General features: G+C 36.0%; 1 protein-coding gene across 1 annotated transcript; it reads left to right on the top strand.

The window, feature by feature from the left end:
- Window positions 1-930: 930 nt before the first annotated feature.
- Window positions 931-16,816, top strand: GABRA6 (gamma-aminobutyric acid type A receptor subunit alpha6). The gene is made up of 9 exons (XM_047073265.1): window positions 931-968; window positions 1,163-1,281; window positions 1,875-1,942; window positions 3,890-4,110; window positions 4,195-4,277; window positions 4,579-4,722; window positions 5,135-5,287; window positions 7,024-7,283; window positions 16,541-16,816. The coding sequence occupies exons 1-9, from the start codon at window positions 931-933 to the stop codon at window positions 16,814-16,816; spliced, it is 1,362 nt and encodes a 453-aa protein (XP_046929221.1).
- The last annotated feature ends 1,637 nt before the right edge of the window (window positions 16,817-18,453 follow it).

Genomic DNA, 18,453 nt, shown 5'->3' with positions numbered 1-18,453 from the left:
TACAGTATTTGTACATTGGGAACCTTAATCAGCTATTTCCAGACATTGTCTCTTATAGGCAGCATCCATGAAATTGGCCGGGTTTTTAAAGATAGTGGTAGGACCTATTTATATCTTAGCTTGAGATAACATATCTTTGACAGGAAGGATAAGCAAAATAAATAAACACAAACAAACAAACAAACCAAACAAACCAACCAAACAAACAAAAAAAAAAAACAAAAAAAAACCAGAAAAAAAAATTAAACCAACAGCCAGATGACCAGGAGTTGTTTTAGTGTATTGTAAGTGCTTTTCAATGAATAATTATGGGTAATTTTAAATGTGGAGGAAAGGTGCATCTGATGCCATAAAGCTGATGAAATCAGAAAGATAACCCAAAAGGATCTCAATATTGTTAGATTTTATAAGCAGTAAGAGCTGTGTAGGAATCCTTCTGTGAACCACAGAAATAATAAATGCTGAGCCATTGGAACATAATCTCAATCAGCAAGATGCCACAGCTTTCCAGATTTTCTCACAGGGACCTGCTAATTCCATGCCAAAACTAGCAGTGGATTTCTTCCTTCTAATCTCCCCTAATGCCTTATTCAATTATTGTCACTGCTCTCCGACCATACAGTGTCCTTTCAGACTCTTGTTTCCTAACTGAGTCCACCAGAAGAGGCTGAATGTCCATCAGGATGTAGCCTAAGACCATAAGCCACCTTGTTCCACATGAAAAGGCAAAAACGAGAACAAGGGAGCAAGGGAGACCTTCAAAGTTTTTCTGGTAACCTCTTCATCTACGGATTACTGGCTGGACGCAAACAGGGAAAAGAGATATGAGGGGTCTGGAATATTACTCTAGTTGATTGGCAAAGGGGTGCTTGTTAGGAGGGAGGAGAAGCCAGGAGGAGGGTGAACTGGGGCATTGCAGTGCTCTGCAGGATGGCGTCGCCTCTGCCCTGGCTGTACATTATTCTATGGTGAGTAAGATTTTGTTTTTTCCCTTCAGCGCTAAGGAAAGTGAAAGCGCACACCCACTGGGTGACTTCTGTACCAAATCATGGAAGAAGCCTGGGTGGTATGGCATGTATTTGTGGTGGAGTATATGAGGGTGGATTGGACAGCCTATTTTCTCTGAGGCTGGGAGTGAGGATCATTGACTGTCTACTCACAGGGTAGAAAATACCCTAGGGAAACTTGAAGATGAAGGCAACTTCTACTCAGAAAACATCAGTCGGATCCTAGACAACTTGCTTGAAGGCTATGACAATCGTCTGAGGCCGGGATTTGGAGGTGAGAGACAGTATCCCTACTAGACCAAACATGTGTTCTCTCCTTCTCCCTTCCTGCTGTTCTAAGACCCAGAGGCTTCAGAAGGATGGCAGAGTGGTAAGGTGCAGGGGTACTGGGAAAGGCCATGTGTTCCCATCGGGTCTCTGCCCCTTCCTCTGTTCGTGACCTTTTATGAACATTATTTGAACCCTCTAAGCCTCAGCTTCCTCAGCTGTAGTGTGGGTGTATGAACAGTGCTTGCTTCATAGAGTTACGTGAGTATAGAGTGAGATTCTCCATGTAAAGCACTTTTCTTAACATTTGTCCCATTAAAGCTATCAAGATGTGTTATTGTTATAGTTTTTATTATTAGAGTATTAACTTAGTTCTCTTGCATTCATTAAATTCCCCCAAATTGACCAGAAAAATTTCAAAATGACACAACTGGTATGAGTTTTCAGAGTTGAAAAACCCAAGGGTTCCTGCTACTGAGATTGCTTTAGGATAGGTTGCAGATTCTGACCATGAGAAGGGACTTTGTGATAAGGTCATTAATTTCAGTCTCCTTAACATCACTGGTGGTAATTGCCCCCATTCTTCTGGGCTAATTTCAGGTGCTGTCACTGAAGTCAAAACAGACATTTATGTGACCAGTTTTGGGCCCGTGTCAGATGTGGAGATGGTGAGTGACTTCTGAGTGAGGAGGGTAGTTTTATTTGGTGAAGGGAGGGCAGAGTCCCAGAACTAACAGTATTGGGCATTGTTACCAAGCTTGGTTCCAGAGCCCTAATACAATATGTGTGCTCATGCTTGGAGGGCATGGCCATTAGAGCAGATTCCTGGCTTAATCTCCCTCACATTTCACTACTTTGCTTGAATGCTTTAACCTAAGGGACTTTTTAAAGTCCTCTCTTCTGGCCACATATCATGCACTGATTTTTTTCTACAAAGATAAGATTTTCCCCATCTTTATGAAGTCCTGGTAAATTTTTAGAGTAGCAAAAAGAAAAACCAACAAAGATGATACGCCATATAAGAGTATATTGAGAATATCTATGAAACTTAAAATATAGCTATTTTCTGTGGCACATCCTTCTCAGTATATTTTACTAAACAGTAGAGAGCATCATTTGGAAAGGCTAGTATGTTGTACCTTTTGTGTTACGAATGGACCAGTAGGTGTTCTGGGAACTCTGTTCCAGGTACAGATGGCTGTAGGATTCGTAAGAGAGTATTTATAGTAAGTGGCAATGAAAATCTGAACTAGTCTTCTAGAACAAAGTGTATCATGGTATTTTTTCATAGTTCTCAGGTACTATCTCCCCCTAAAAGTAAAATATAAATACTAAAATTGAAGTAAAAATAAATCTTTATATAGTTGCCTCATTTAATTAGGAAAATGTAACTGGATAAGTAGTTACTGGAGACTTTTTATCTTCTGCTTTTTTGAGTTGTCAAGAAAAGAAAAAAGCAAGAAGGGAAGAAAAGAAAAAAGAAGCAGTACAAGAGGAAGGGAAAGGGAGAGGGAGGGACAAAAGTAAGAAAGAAAACAAGGAAGTGAAGGAGAAGGAGGAGGACTTTATTTAAGAGATAAATGTATTAGGTCTTGAAAGAAGGGAGAGTCAGAATTATCCTGAATCCTCAATTATTTTACTATCATATTTTTCATTGACTACTGACTCACCTTCAGAATAAATAATCACAACCATATTATATTATATTATTGAAGTCTGGGGAACACTTGGAACTTCATTTTATGTATGTGTCTCATTTTTAAAGTATATTTATACAGTGGAGATTGGTTATACTCTAGACCATTATTATATGGATATATTATGTGTCAAATTATACTTTGAAAATCTAATCACCACTTGTAATAATAGGTCTCATAAAGGAACTTATAAAGTAGTCAAAACAATTATTGGCAATATTTTGATATACTTACAAGCTGTTATTTATTATTGACTTTTGCAATGCCCTCACCATAATTCTTAAGATTTCTAATGTTATTTCATAAAAGCCACAAATTAAAACTCAAAGTTCTAATTATGCATACTTAAATGATCCTCTGAGTAATTGTGGTAACATTTGCTTTTATGTTCTCTGAGAACAATATAAAATAATTACGATGTGCAGCCAGAGTACACTTATCAAGCAAAGTTTGTCTATCCTTGGAAGTTGATTTCATGGTACCAGGGTTCTTGGAGACACCTTTGAAGGTAGACAAGACATTGAGGGGAATGGTTAGACTAACTGATGGTGGGATGGCCAACACAAAACCTAGACTGTAAATCTTTTCATATTTTTCTTCTAAGCTAATGAAGGCAAAATTGATAGGCCAATAGATGGAGAGGTGGATGACTAATAGAAAGGATGAAGAATGTGGAAGAGGGTAAAGGTGAAGGAGGGAGGTTTGCTCGACACAATACTATCTTTTATAATAATGTTGCAAACTTTGCGTTTGAGAAAAATAATAATTTACTGAAATCATAGTTTTTCTGATAGGCTATTGTCATAAAAAAGTTGTTTTATTTCTTAAATTTTAGAATTGGGTATATAAGCTAGTGAATCAACTATTCTTAATAAACTATCTCCCCAGTTTGCATGAATATCTTATTTTTTTTCTTAGGAATATACAATGGACGTTTTCTTCCGCCAGACTTGGACTGATGAGAGGTTGAAGTTTGGGGGGCCAACTGAGATTTTGAGTTTGAATAACTTAATGGTCAGTAAAATCTGGACACCTGACACCTTTTTCAGGAATGGCAAAAAATCAATTGCTCACAATATGACAACCCCTAATAAACTCTTCAGAATAATGCAGAATGGAACTATTTTATACACTATGAGGTGAGGTTTTCCCAATTCAGCTTCCTCTACCCAAATGATTTGTCCATCATACTAACTCGGAACCATTTATTTCAATGTCCCTAGGCTTACCATCAATGCTGACTGTCCTATGAGGCTGGTTAACTTTCCTATGGATGGGCATGCTTGTCCACTCAAGTTTGGGAGTTGTAAGTTACAAAAGACTTCTGAAAGCCAAATAATGCATTCAAAATATACAATTATTTGATTATAGTCAGAGACTGGGAAGCAAAAGAGAAATATTACTATGATACTCTCAGTGAGATTCCAGGAATATACTCACTTAATCATGTCTGTCAATCTTATAAATAGAGGTTTTAGTCACACAGAGTAAAGAATACCATTAAAGAAAATTTATGTTTGTATTTTCCTTTTTATATGGACAAGATTTGCTCTAAAAAGGAAAAACACAACTAGTCATATTCACTGCTGTTTGTTTAAAAAATTCAGATGCTTACCCCAAAAGTGAAATCATATATACATGGAAAAAAGGACCACTTTACTCAGTCGAAGTCCCAGAAGAATCTTCAAGCCTCCTCCAGTATGATCTGATTGGACAAACAGTATCTAGTGAGACAATTAAATCTAACACAGGTAAGAATTAGACCAACTCATGAATGCAACCCAACAAGGTGACCCCAATGCACATTTTCAAAGTATATATTTCTTTCTTCTCTGCATTAGCCATCCTCAGCTACGCTTGCTGTTTTGAAGTGATGAGTAGCTTTCTTTAAAATTGATTTTGCAACCATGTGCGTATAAGGATTTGTGTAACCTTGGGATGAGTAGTTTTCTATGTATATGACACAAAGAACACCACCAAAAACAGTGAGCTGATGTATCTATCATTCACTGATTAAGTATCTTTGTCATACATTGAAATATGCCTTTGCTTGTTTTCTTCTAGCCCATGTTAATTTAAAGATCTGCAAGATTTATTTCCAGCTGCATTCTTTTTGCATACTGTCAAGAGCAATAATTCTGATATATATGTGTCTTCCAACAGGTGAATACGTAATAATGACAGTTTATTTCCACTTGCAAAGGAAGATGGGCTACTTCATGATACAGATATACACTCCTTGCATTATGACAGTCATTCTTTCTCAAGTGTCTTTCTGGATTAATAAGGAGTCTGTCCCAGCCAGAACTGTCTTTGGTATGCTTCATTCTTTGGCTATACTTCACCCATCCTCCAGCAATTATTGCTTGTGTATTTTAGGGGAATATTCACACTAGTGCGCTTTTTTAATCCACAAAGGAAATAGACTCCTATCTTATTCAGGCATATGTATTACATAAAATGACCCTTATATTATCCTAAGCTGTGTGGTGAATCTACAAAAAATTTGTCTTAGCAAGAATTCTGGCTGGATTCCTGTGACTTTCATGTGCCCTATTAAGGAGGCTTTTTTGTTTCGTTTTAGTTTTTTTTGTTTTTTTCTTTTTTAAAATCTCAGGATGCTTGGGTGGCTCAGTCAATTAAGCACCAACTCTTGATTTGGAATCAGGTCATGATCTCCTGGTTCATGAGTTTGAGCCCTGCGTGGGGCTCAGTGCTGACAGCTGACCCTCTCTCCCCTCCTCCCCTGTGCTCTCTCACCCTCTTGCTCTAAAAAATAAATAAATGAGCATTAAAAAAATAAAATAAAATCTTAATTTGCTATTTCATAACTAAGGAAAAGCAGAAAAGTAACAACTGACATGTAAACCCATGAAAACAAAGGCTAAGATATTGAACCCTGATATATAAATTATATCTAATATATAAATTAAATCTTGCTTTTATTAGATTGAATTGTAAAACGTTGCCATTTTTCAAGATCTGAAAATAGTTAAATATAACCAATTTCCCATGGTTCAACATAAATAATGAGCTCCATTTATGATATATAGAATCACTATTAGTTTTGATGGAACAAAATGTAATAAGAGAAAGAGCTGTAAGCGAAAATATCATCAACAACAAAATCCAATTTTTTTCTGAGTTTTCATGATTATAATTTAGAAGTTCATAGGTAAGACCTGAGTTGAACTGAAATCTCACATGAATTTTGACTTTTTAATTTAGTATATTTTAAAATAGACCTCCTTCTGCAAATTATAAAAGAATATCTATACAATGATGTTGACCATCTTGAAATTACATAAATTCCCCAAGTATAATACAAGACATGAAACTGTTAACAACTCAGTGGTGAAATTATTTTCTCATGAGTAAATATTTTATCTTAAAATCAAGCTAGAAATTTTAAAAAATGAGGGACTTAATTTATGTTTACTATTCATACCAGATAGATTTCTTAAATATGATAATAGATATTATCATCTATTCAGATAGACCAGGAGTTCAAGGTTTTAGAACTTACATGATAATTACTTGCTGTGAGTTTTCTTAAGAAGTAAACAACTAGAATTATTTGCGAGTTAAGCTTTACAATAGTTAAACTAAATCAAATTAAAAAATAATTTTTGATCAACTCCAGTGTACATGTCACTGCACTGGGTACTGAAGGATACAAAAATTTTAATACCTATGACAGTAATTGTCAACAATTAAAAAACAAAAATAACATGGGTGCCTGGGTGGCTCAGTCAGTTAGGCGTCCGACTTTGGGTCAGGTCATGATCTCACTGTTTGTGGGTTTGAGCCCCATGTTGGGCTCAGTGCTGACAGCTCAGAGCCTGTAGCCTGGTTCAGATTCTGTGTTTCTTTCTCTCTCTCTCTGCCCCTCCCCTGCCTGTGCTCTCTCTCAAAAATAAATAAACATTAAAAAAAACAATAATAACAAAAATTACATTTGCAGAACGTTTAATCCACTGACACATTGTCATTTGATGTTATTATCAGATTCTAAATGCTAATACTGCATTTCTCATTCTTTTTCATTTTAGGGATCACCACTGTTTTAACCATGACCACACTAAGCATCAGTGCCCGGCACTCCTTGCCAAAAGTGTCGTATGCAACTGCCATGGACTGGTTCATAGCTGTTTGCTTTGCTTTCGTCTTCTCTGCTCTTATTGAATTTGCGGCTGTCAACTATTTTACCAATCTTCAGACACAGAAGGCCAAAAGGAGGGCACAGATTGCAGCCTCACCCCCAGTGACAATATCAAAAGCGACTGAACCCTTGGAAGCTGAGATTGTTTTGGTAATTGTTTACTTTTCTAATGTTACCTACCAGTTAGGAAAAGGCAGCCAAATGGTGATCACAAACAACTTAGTAGTCCAAAAATACTATTAGTTGAGCACAAGTTACATAATTCTGGTTCTAAGGCCAACTTCTTTTCCAACTTCATAGAAGAAAAGAAACCTGAAGCAGCAATCCTTCATTTATCTTTGCTCTAAACTTTTGGCATTCTTCTTTTATCATCCTCACTGGTACTAGCAGATTCCGTGCTCTCAGAGGAGATGAGAAAATTCTTCTCAGCCTTTAGATGTTTCCTTTGAGCAGGTTTACTTCTACCAACTAGGGAGAATAAAGTGAAAAAGAAAAAGTTCCTAATGAAGCTTCAGAGTCTTAGGGAAATAAATAGGGACTCCTATAGAGTAGACAATTTTTGTTAGAAATTGTCTATTTGCTGCTTTATTTCATGAAGGCAAGATGTGAATAATAGGTTCTGTGAATGCTGAGTCATAAGCAAAGTTTTTGATTTACGTGAAAACATTCTCATGTTCATATTTGTATATTAAATGCATATATCCCAACCTGTTCTTATTCAAAGACTTAATAATAAGTGATAAATACCTATAAAATTCAGTTTAGATTTTCTGTTACTCAGCTCTGGTCCTCAAAGGTTTTTTGAAAAAGAAATAAATGATAGCATTAATAATTCAAGGGTCATGAATGTGTCCCCAAATTTCAATTTCACATCTGAGTAAATTCTCACAACAGTTCAACTGCACACACTTTTTTTAATGGATTTTAGAACTTATTGACAAATGCAAGTTTTTATGTCAATGCAAATTCCAAATAGTAGTTCTTAAAACAAGAAAATTTTGCTCTGTAACATCAAGTACTGCAAACACTTTGAACTAAAAATGTCTTTATAACCAATTCTTGTGAACATTTCCAAATCACGGAACCACATGAAGTCTAGGTAATCCTTGGTTAACTTTAATGATAAAAATTACTATGTGTGTTGTACTTCTGAAATACTCAGGCATGTATTTGGGTAAAAAGATGATACTTTCCTATTGAAACATCTGGTTTGATATACTAAGAAACAAGTTTCTTGGTATATTTCTTGGAATCTATTTTCTCCAAGGATAAGATAAAATAAGATATAATTTAAAGATTTTTTTCTTAAATTAGCTCTCATTAAAAAAGAAGTTTACCATTCTTTTTACCAGTGATCCAGACTAACTACCTCTGCTTACAAATCAAAAACAGTGTCTCAGAGGGGGGGAAATGTTAGTTACTAGTTGGTAGGAAAACTAGAAATTGATTCCATAAGTCCTGATATCCACCAGAGGCAGAGGCCATCCCCTCCCCAATAATTTCTCAAAGGTTGAAATATAAAGGAATGCATACTGCAATATAAAATATTTTCAGAATGCTAGGCCATTCCCAAAATTCTTCCCATGACCTAATGTTGTTTTCTTTATATAAATGTTTTTGTTTTTTTTTTTAATTTTTTTTTTTAACATTTATTTATTTTTGAGACAGAGAGAGACAGAGCATGAACGGGGGAGGGGCAGAGAGAGAGGGAGACACAGAATCAGAAACAGGCTCCAGGCTCTGAGCCATCAGCCCAGAGTCCGACACGGGGCTTGAACTCACGGACTGCGAGATCATGACCTGAGCCGAAGTCGGACGCTCAACCGACTGAGCCACCCAGGCGCCCCTATATAAATGTTTTGAAAGGCCACAAAAATATCAATTTTATAGCAAAAAAGATGCTACTCTGAAGACTCAGTCCAAAACACTTGAAAATATTTTTTTTCAGAAAATATTTTTGAGAATTATTTTGTTTGTAAAAATAAGTGATTATGTTATAAACTGTCTGTATATATATAGACATATAATCAATATATGTCCCAATGGCCATACATTATCTTAACATGTGTCTATAGAGAAAGAAGAATTGGTATTTATCAGAATTCAGTTTAACAGTTTTCTTTGAGAAATGCAATTAAAATCAAAAGAGAAATTCATGAAAGAAAAGATAAAAAATAACTCAAATGATTTTAAATATGTTCTTTGATCTGATATTGAGATAAAAAGAAAGACCAACTTCCTTATTCAATTCTTTTGGAATATGGATCACTGAGAGGAAAATGACTTCAAATCCTTGGAGAAAGTATAGAGTTAGCATTCCCTATGTCTATTATTTTAAAGGTATAATTTATTAATAAGATGGAACTTAAGATCTCAGGTTTTCATATAAGCTATCTTCTATGATTCTAAAATAGTAACCTATAATGAGCAGGTCCTTTGGGAAGCTAGATAAAAAATGCATTTTAAATCATCTCAAAGTTGACTGCAAGTTGACTTTTTTCTTATGAAAAAATTTATTTCTTAACCTGGTTTCACTTAAAATATTTTAAGGCAATGGAAAGCTGCATTTTGTTTCTAAAAGGCTGGTCAAAGCATAAAAATAAAAATAAAAACCAAAATAAGCAAACCTAACAATGCAAACCTTGTAGGTATCAAAAATAAATATAGATGATTACATAGAACATTTACATTTTATTTATTCATGTCAAACCTTGGCAATTTGCCTTATATAATGCAGAGGAACAAACATAAATTACACATTTGCAGTTTATACAACACAATGGTATATTATGATTGCCAGGTCATTTTTTCTTTCAAATACCATGACATTTAAAAATGGCTATTCAGTTGTAATCAAAATAACATTACTTGAGTAATTTGAACATTAAAATAGCAAACCAATGTGGTGAGGTTGAAGTAAAATTACGTGCTTAGATATTTCATGTGATTCTAAGTTTATATTTTAATGTCCTCATTGCTTTTCACAAGAAACTACTTAGAATGAATATGGGAGAAAGTTTATCACTTTGATTTTGACCTTGAAATGTAATATAATAATGGCAAAGAAATTCAGGAGTTTTAAATGTAGTACTCAAACCCAAAGAGACATCTAAAACTAAATCCTCAGCAGTGTTCTGTAGACAAATGATCCTCCTGGTTTTAAGGCATTTGGAAGTAGATACTGGGTTTTCTTTCCTTCTTCTTTTCTTTCTTCATTTCTTCCTTCCTTCTTTGTTTTCTTTCTTTCTTTCTTTCTTTCTTTCTTTCTTTCTTTCTTTCTTTCTTTCTTCTTAGATTTTGAGAAGAAACTGTCCACAGCTTCTTTCTTGCTTATATGGTATCTTCCTTATTATTTTTATCTGGCATGCTCTCTTGGGATTAGAGAGTTATTCTTATCTTCATGTTTCGTTAATTATTATGTGACTAGGGTATATTTATTTTGTGTGTAAGACCAAGTTTGGACCTCAATCAATTTCTGGATTTTTTTCTAGTTTCCTTGTTATTTTAAAGGTCTAAGCCCTCATTCCTATGTTCCTAAGAATGTATTCCCCCACCTATTGACACATCCAGTGTGGCTTTTCTTCTTCACAGGAGGTGTGATATTCTTGGTAAATTATCTACAAACAAAATTGCCCAAAATTTCATTAGCCAGGACAATAGTTATATTTATACTGATTATGCTGTTTATTCATTTATTTTTTTTCTTTTCATCTGGAACCCATTTATTGAATACCTATGTATTCATTGAACTATTCATACCATAAGTACTTGTTAAATGTTTTTATGTTCCATATCCTTTGTAGAGTTCCGGGAATACATTTAGTGATTGACATCAATAGGGCCTCTTCCCTCACAAGCTTCTTGTTCAACAGGAAGAAAGACAAACCAATAAGCCATGACAAAACATTGTGATAAAGGTTTTGGTTAGAGACGTATAGTGGCTAAGGAAGAGCCATGTGAGAATATCTAACTCGACTGGAGGGGTCATGATTCTGAAAGAAGTGATGCCTAAGCTGAGATAGAAGGATGAACCTGGTCCTGTTCTAGAAACACTAAGTCAATTGCTAGAAACTTGGGCATAGAGAGCAAAATAAGACATATTATGTCCTTTTTATAATCCCTTTCAAGGGTGGGATGATCTGCTCAGCCATTATTATGTTTCCCTCCACCTATGTAAAGAGATACAAAGCATATAATGAAAGATTTGCCTCCTGCATTCCAAATATTGCCAAGATTTCTTTGAATACTAACATTACTCTGTGGAACTAAGGGTTAAAGTAAGTTAATGAGAGACTCTGAGTCCCTTCACCATGGTTGTGCTATTGCATAAATTATAGAGAGGGTAGTGTGGATTAGATGAGGGATGTAGGTGGTTAGTTCTTTCCCCATACCCTCTATCAAATCCCCATCCAGTATTTCCTTCTCTACCCTCTAAGCATTCCAATATGGTTTGTAGACATGTGCCCCACACCACTAACCCACCAGATTGCTGCCAATAAGCTGCTTCTTTATAGAAATTCTGGAATCGTCTCTGTCCCAATTCTACCAGCTATTACGTAGATGCAAGAAAATTTGATGGAATTTTTATTTCTTTCATAATAATTAATATAATAGTGGGTTTTTTTAAAATATCAAGTACTAAATGTTTTCAAAAATGTTTTCTCTTGGAGTGCCCGGGTAGCTCAGTCGGTTAAGCATCTGACTCTTGATTTCAGAGCAGGTCATGATCTCACAGTTCTTGGGGTTGATCCCCGCATCAGGCTCTGTGCTGAGTGTGGAGCCTGCTTAAGATTCTTTCCCTCCGTCTCCCTCTGTTCCTCTGGCACGTGTCATCTCTCTCTCTCTCTCTCTCTCTCACCCTCAAAAATATTCTCTCTTATATTTGTTGCCCTGTTTGCTGGTTCTAAAAACAGATGCTTTGTTTGTTCCTTGAGTAATGCAGCCCTGGTTAGAATCACTCTCTTGTGAGGTAACCCATTGCCCCCTCCTCTATAACATATTAGATTCACTGAACGTCATATCAAAATTGCCTTAACCACTTTCCAAATGTCTTATCCTTACATCAAATAACTGATTGTCATAAAGTCCACTTTGACTCAATGTACCTTTGCAATGTGGCATTACTTAAAACAAAGCAGTACTCTATAAATACTCAGAGCAGGATGGCATTCAGCAGCAGGGGAGCGCTGGAAAAATTCAAAACCACAGGTGTTCCACTCAAAACAGTGACAGCCCCAAGCTGAGCCCTCATCTGGACTCTGACAAAAACCTATTTTACCATCAGCTGAAGCTGCTGGGCTTACAATAGAGCAGGCGGGGTCTGATGCAAACCTGTATCTTGAATGGCTTGCAAAATTGGCTTTCTTTTTTCATTTCAGAAATTCAATGTGATTCTTCTAAATCGTAGTCCAGTTTTCTGTATTGCCAATTCCCAATTATGCAGGAACTGATTGTCCAGCATGTGGGTTAGCCAGGCCTCTTGCATTTCCTTGAGCATATCGTATTTACTGCCTGCTAGAAATACCCCCCAATCACTGCTGGGCAGTGAGATAGCTGTGACTCTAAATCAGTGATACTCAGCGGTAAGACTTTTCTCCCCAGAGAATATTTGGCAATGTCTGGAGATATTTTTGGTTGTCACAACATTGGGGAGTGGGTTGCTGCAGGTATCTTGTGAGTAGAGCGCAGGGATGCTGCTCAACGTCTCATGATGTACAGGACACAACAAAGAAGTATGCTACACAAAAGGTCAATAATTCAGTGGTTGGGAATCCATGCCCTGAACCTTAAAGCTTATGGGAAGAAACCACAAAAATGATTAAGAGTGTGATTGGTAGCATCACAGGCACTGCCAGTTATTGTGTGAACTTCCTGCTTAAGCCTTCATTTGTTCACCTTTAAAATGAAAATAATACTATTACCTTACAGATTTTTTCTAGGAATAAGCAAAATAATGCATGCAAAATGCTGTGCAGTGCTTGTTACTGGTAAGCATTTAGATATGGTACTTACAGTATAATATGAAACAACATACTAAAATATAATGTAAAACAATCATAAAACTTTTTGTTTTCTCCTCTTTGCCTAAGAAATTCTGGAAATTTTTAGATTTTCATTCATTTGTTGAATCAGCATATGCTTATTAAGAATATATTCTGTTCTATGCACTGGCTAGGCACTGTGGGACACTCATACTTAAGAATAATATGCCCTGTGAGGTGCCTGGGTGGTTCGTCAGTTAAGCATCTCACTTAGGCTCAGATCATGATATCGTGGCTCATGAGTTCAAGCCCCACATGTGCTCTGTGCTGACAGCTCAGAGCCTGGAGCCTGCTTCAGATTCTGTGTCTCCCTCTCTCTCTGCCCCTTCCCTGTTTGCAATCTGTCTCTCTCTCTCTCTCTCTCTCTCTCTCTCTCTCAAAAATAAATAAATATTAAAACAATTTTTTTTAAATGAAGAATATATGCCCTCTACCAATAAGTGGATTTCACGTCAGGAAAGGAGATAAGGCACAATAATGTTTAGAAGGAAGAATGTAAGAACATGATAATAACTTTAAGGCAAAAAAGTATATATATATGTAAAATATCTATCCATCTATCTATAAATCTATTATATAAATATATCTTACATTTTCTTCCTCAAATTCTTAACAAAAAGAAAAAACTTAATTCCTAACTTTAAAGATGGAAACTTCATTTAGTAGGTAAGTAGTATATGTGGAATTGCAATCCAGGGCTCTTTGACTCTGCTGTCTTAACTCTTCAGCAAGCCTCCATAGAGATTGTTTGGAGAAGTAGATGAGGAAATGGCAAATCTTTAATTCCAACGTAATGTCATTAATTTTTTCATGGTGTTTGGTCTTGAGTGATGTTGCTCAACGCTGGACAAAAGTCATTTGGTAATTCTTATTAAGTTATGTGTGACAATGCCAAAAGATTGACAAATACCTTTTTGCCCCACAGCTCTAAAGAGGGGAAGATAACACAATGCTTTATATTTTTATGGCAGATTATGTTTTATAATCACTTTTTTGTCTCAATGAATTTTTTTTATGTCTACCCTGTTTCTCCTTAAAAAAGAAATGAACACAGGCAATGCATGCCATTAAAAATCAAGGTGATTTAAAAAGAGAATCTGCTTTAAAGGCTTGCCCTCTTTCTACTCCATCACGATCCTTAGAAATTTTACTAGAGTAAAATTTTTTAGTGTTCCATGGATCTGGGAGGAGGATAACTCTTTTTGGAAAATGCAACAGTAATACATTTTGCTCTTTTATGTGGAGAATATTTCAATAACATACTCAATGGCTGAAAATTCCAATTAGAATCTGAGATACACAATAGAAAGCTCTTGAAAGAAGTTACTGTGTTTATTTCCTAAGACAGGCAGCATACACTGAGACCAAAATACCACTACTCTGGTCCTATCCTCATACTGACCGGTGACCCTGAGCACAGTAGTCCTTATTTGTCACATGTTTTTTAGTAGAAAGTGTCACTTATTTCCTAAGGTCAGCAGACTGAAACCTCTACTATTTTAAATTATCTTCTACTCCCAAGACCTATGATTTATTTAATTCTGTCCAGAATACCTAGCTCAATTCTGCGCCAATACCTAACAAATAAAGATACACTTTCCTTGAAATTCACCATGGGCTTGAGAAATAAAACTTGACTATAGAGATTCATTTCTGTTTTTGGTGAAGAGAGAGATTTTCCCATGGTCTCTAAAAGCACACTGGGCTTGAACTGTCAATGATGTCTATTATTATTTAGATACTCAGTAAATTCCATGACAAATCAAACAGCAAAATTCAGGAGAGGAAGACAGAGAGAAGAGGTTCTTGGAATTGTTGTTTCTCACACTCCAAATGTCACCACATCGGCAGGTCACTCTGGTCCTGTGGCTCAACCAGCACAGGGGAGGCAGCTGCCTCATCCTGTTGCCGCGGGGTTGCTGGCTAAAGCCACAGGAGTCTGCCCATGTGAGTAACATACCCTGCCAGGCATCAAAGTGGTGATTTTGCTGCCAGGGAGAAAACAAGGCAGTTTTACAAGAGCAGAGATAATGTACAGCAAGTGTTCGAAGGCAGACCCAGCAACAACAACCTGGCCACAAGGAGAGTGACTATTACAGGATGTAGACAGGAAAAGATACAAATCAAAGGAAGATTCCCTAGTCTCTAACAGTATGAAAAGAGGCTAAAGCAAACGGAATTAGAGTCTCTGAACTAGACCCAATCCTTCAGAGTAAAAACAAGAAAATGTGGGGATGATGAAACAAGCATTGAAATTGACCAGCGTAGTTTATTACTAGTCACCATAGCTGTGCAACTATGGACGAGGCATTTTCACCTCCACCTTCTGGACTTAGACTTCTCACCTAACAATTAATATGCTAAATACCTCTTTCAAGACAAAAATTAGTTGTCTCATGATTTCAAATGATAAAAAAGAACATATAACAATTCTGAGGTCAGTCAATGAATCATTTTTTGGTGACTTAGAATGGAGGGAGACCAGTGGAGAAGTTCTGAATGGGAAGCAGAAAGCTCTCAATATAAAACTTCTGGGCTTAAGAGGCAATTGTATTTCAAGGAATGAACAGTCATCCCATGCAATTTAAAGGTATTGATACTTTGCCACTGGCTTTTCACATATACAAGCACCTTAATATTTTTTGTTGTTGTCATCTCAGCTGGTTCAAATTTATGAATGTGTGATCATAAAGATGTAGGCTAGAAGAATGATATCAACTAACTGAACTGCTATATTTTCTTCTTTTTTTAGTGTTTGTTTATTTTTAAGAGACAAGAGTGCAATCAGGTAAGGGGCAGAGAGAGAGGGAGATACAGAATCCAAAGCAGGCTTAAGACTCTGAGCTGTCAGCACAGAGCCCAATGTGGGGCTCGAACCCACAAGCCATGAGATCATGACCTCAGCCTAAGTTGGATGCTTAACCAACTGAGCCACCCAGGCACACCGCTATATTTTCTTATATTAACTAATTGTCCATATATTCCAAAGTGAATTCCCCTCTCGTTGCCCACACTCATTGCCCTATAGGCTTATGCATCACCAGCAATTGCAAGTGGCTAGATAAGCCTTTGTAACACGGTTCATCTCTTCCTAATAGCCTAATGCGCAACACAGTTTCTGGGATGTGGAATATGCTTGGCATCAATTTCTGATGGATTAAATTACAGGATGTTAGATAGAAACAAAACATTTTTTTAAACTTAACACTTTCTTGGAAAAGCAGCACTATCAAATACTATTAACAATTTGCTAATATTTTCTTACATAGTAAGTAGTCAATAAATATCTGTCAGTGATGAAAAAGTGAATAACTAAGTAATCTCTAGTCTTTTACCTAGGCTGAATTTTATGTCTTTTCCCTACAGCATCCTGATTCCAAGTATCATCTGAAGAAAAGAATCTCCTCTCTGACCTTGCCAATAGTTCCATCCCCTGAGGCCAGCAAAGTCCTCACTAGGGCTCCTATCTTACAGTCAACACCCGTCACACCCCCACCACTATCTGCAGCCTTTGGAGGCACCAGTAAAATAGACCAGTATTCTCGGATTCTGTTCCCTGTTGCATTTGCAGGATTTAACCTTGTATACTGGGTAGTTTATCTTTCCAAAGACACAATGGAAGTGAGCAGCAGTGTTGAATAGCTTGCAGCCAGGATAACTTCTATTCTATAAGTTCTCATTTTCTAATTTTTAAAAATAGCATTAAGAATTGTATGGATGCTTTTCTAAACATTGAAAACCTGTAACACATAGCTTTGAGTAAGCATATTTGGGCCAAAAAGCAATAATGTTACCCCTCAAAACTGGAAGTTGAAGGTTGTTGAAAACTGACTTTTCTATATGTTAGAGGAAGAATTTGTATGAGAATAAGATGCCCTGAAGATGAATTTGCCAATCTTTGTCTTTCAATGTTCAATATTTTAATTGTCACTGTGAAGAGCATTAACCACAAAGATAAAATAAGAAATGCTAATACTTCCAAAGGTTGCCTTAAAATATGTTTATTTTGGCTTAGTTGTCAAAGAGTACACAATATAGTCTAAATATTTATCAATAGGTTAATACCAGCATGTTGAAGGCCTTTGTGCTAGTAAAATGGTTTCCAGTGACATTGTTAAGCCTGTATTAACAATTAACAGTTAAGCCTGAACTTAGCCATTTGTTTTTAACCTTGCTGTGCTATTTTACCTCAATAAATACATAAAGTATGCATATGTATATCGCTTTAATTAAGCTGCAATACAGTGGTGTTTTATCTCATTAGGATCTCCTTTAAAAATGATATGCTCATCATAATTCCATGAGATTGTAGAAAAAAATGAGACTATAAGGAAACTTTGTTATATTTTGACTGTGGTTATATCTCATATTTTCTACCTTTTTAAGTATGCCACTAAATAAAACAAAAATAAACATGGTTCCCTGGATCTGGTTAATAAAGATAGGGAAAAAGAGCTTTCTCTTAAATATGAAGAAATGAAGTGGTTACCTCTACCCAATGTTAGAGTCCCCAGTGATTCTGACAGGTAGAAGGTATGGGACAGGCAGTCTCAGTCATCTCACTCTAAACAGAGTTAAGTTTGTATTCACAGAGATGATTTTTCATGTCTTTCCTGCTTCACTCAACATGCTTTCGGTTGTAAGATGAATAAGGTCTGAGCATCCAGTGTATAATATGACAACTAGAGTACAGCACTATATTACATAATTAAAATTTGGTAAGAGAGTAGAACTTGAATGTTCTCAGCAAAAAAAAAAAAAAGGTAAATATGTGAGGTGATAGATACATTAATTGACTAACTCAGTGGGGAGAATCATTTCATAATGTATTCATATATCAAATCATCACATTGTACACTTTAAATACCTTGTGATTTTGTCAATTATACCTCAATAAAGCTGAAAAAAATTAATTGAGACTATTTCTCTTTTTATGCTATCCTACTTCTCCCTGATTCTAAGTCCAGCCATGTTTCTCCCATATTGAATGATACTCTTAGAGAAACAGGAACTAGGAGTTAAGCATGTGATGTGGTTTGTCCAAACTGATAAACTCTTCATTGCTGTTGTTGGGGCTTAAATGTCATTGATGTCACCCTGAGCTATGAATGCAGAAAAAAACATTTTAAGATTACTACTCTTGAGTTAATACAGAAGAATGGGAAAATTCTACAGCCTAACAAATGACAAGTTAATTGAAATAGCTCTCTACTAAGGGGGGCGGGGGGGGAGACAGAGAACTCCATCCAACATCTCCATTAACTAGCTCCGTGACCAAA

Source organism: Lynx rufus, unplaced genomic scaffold (genome assembly GCF_022079265.1).
Source record: "Lynx rufus isolate CCGP_SWC_20201006 ecotype Redwood Valley unplaced genomic scaffold, mLynRuf1.p SCAF_1, whole genome shotgun sequence".
In the NCBI taxonomy this organism is placed as follows: domain Eukaryota; kingdom Metazoa; phylum Chordata; class Mammalia; order Carnivora; family Felidae; genus Lynx; species Lynx rufus.
The sequence above is the reverse complement of the archived record's forward strand: the minus strand, read 5'-3'. Positions and strand labels throughout refer to the sequence as shown.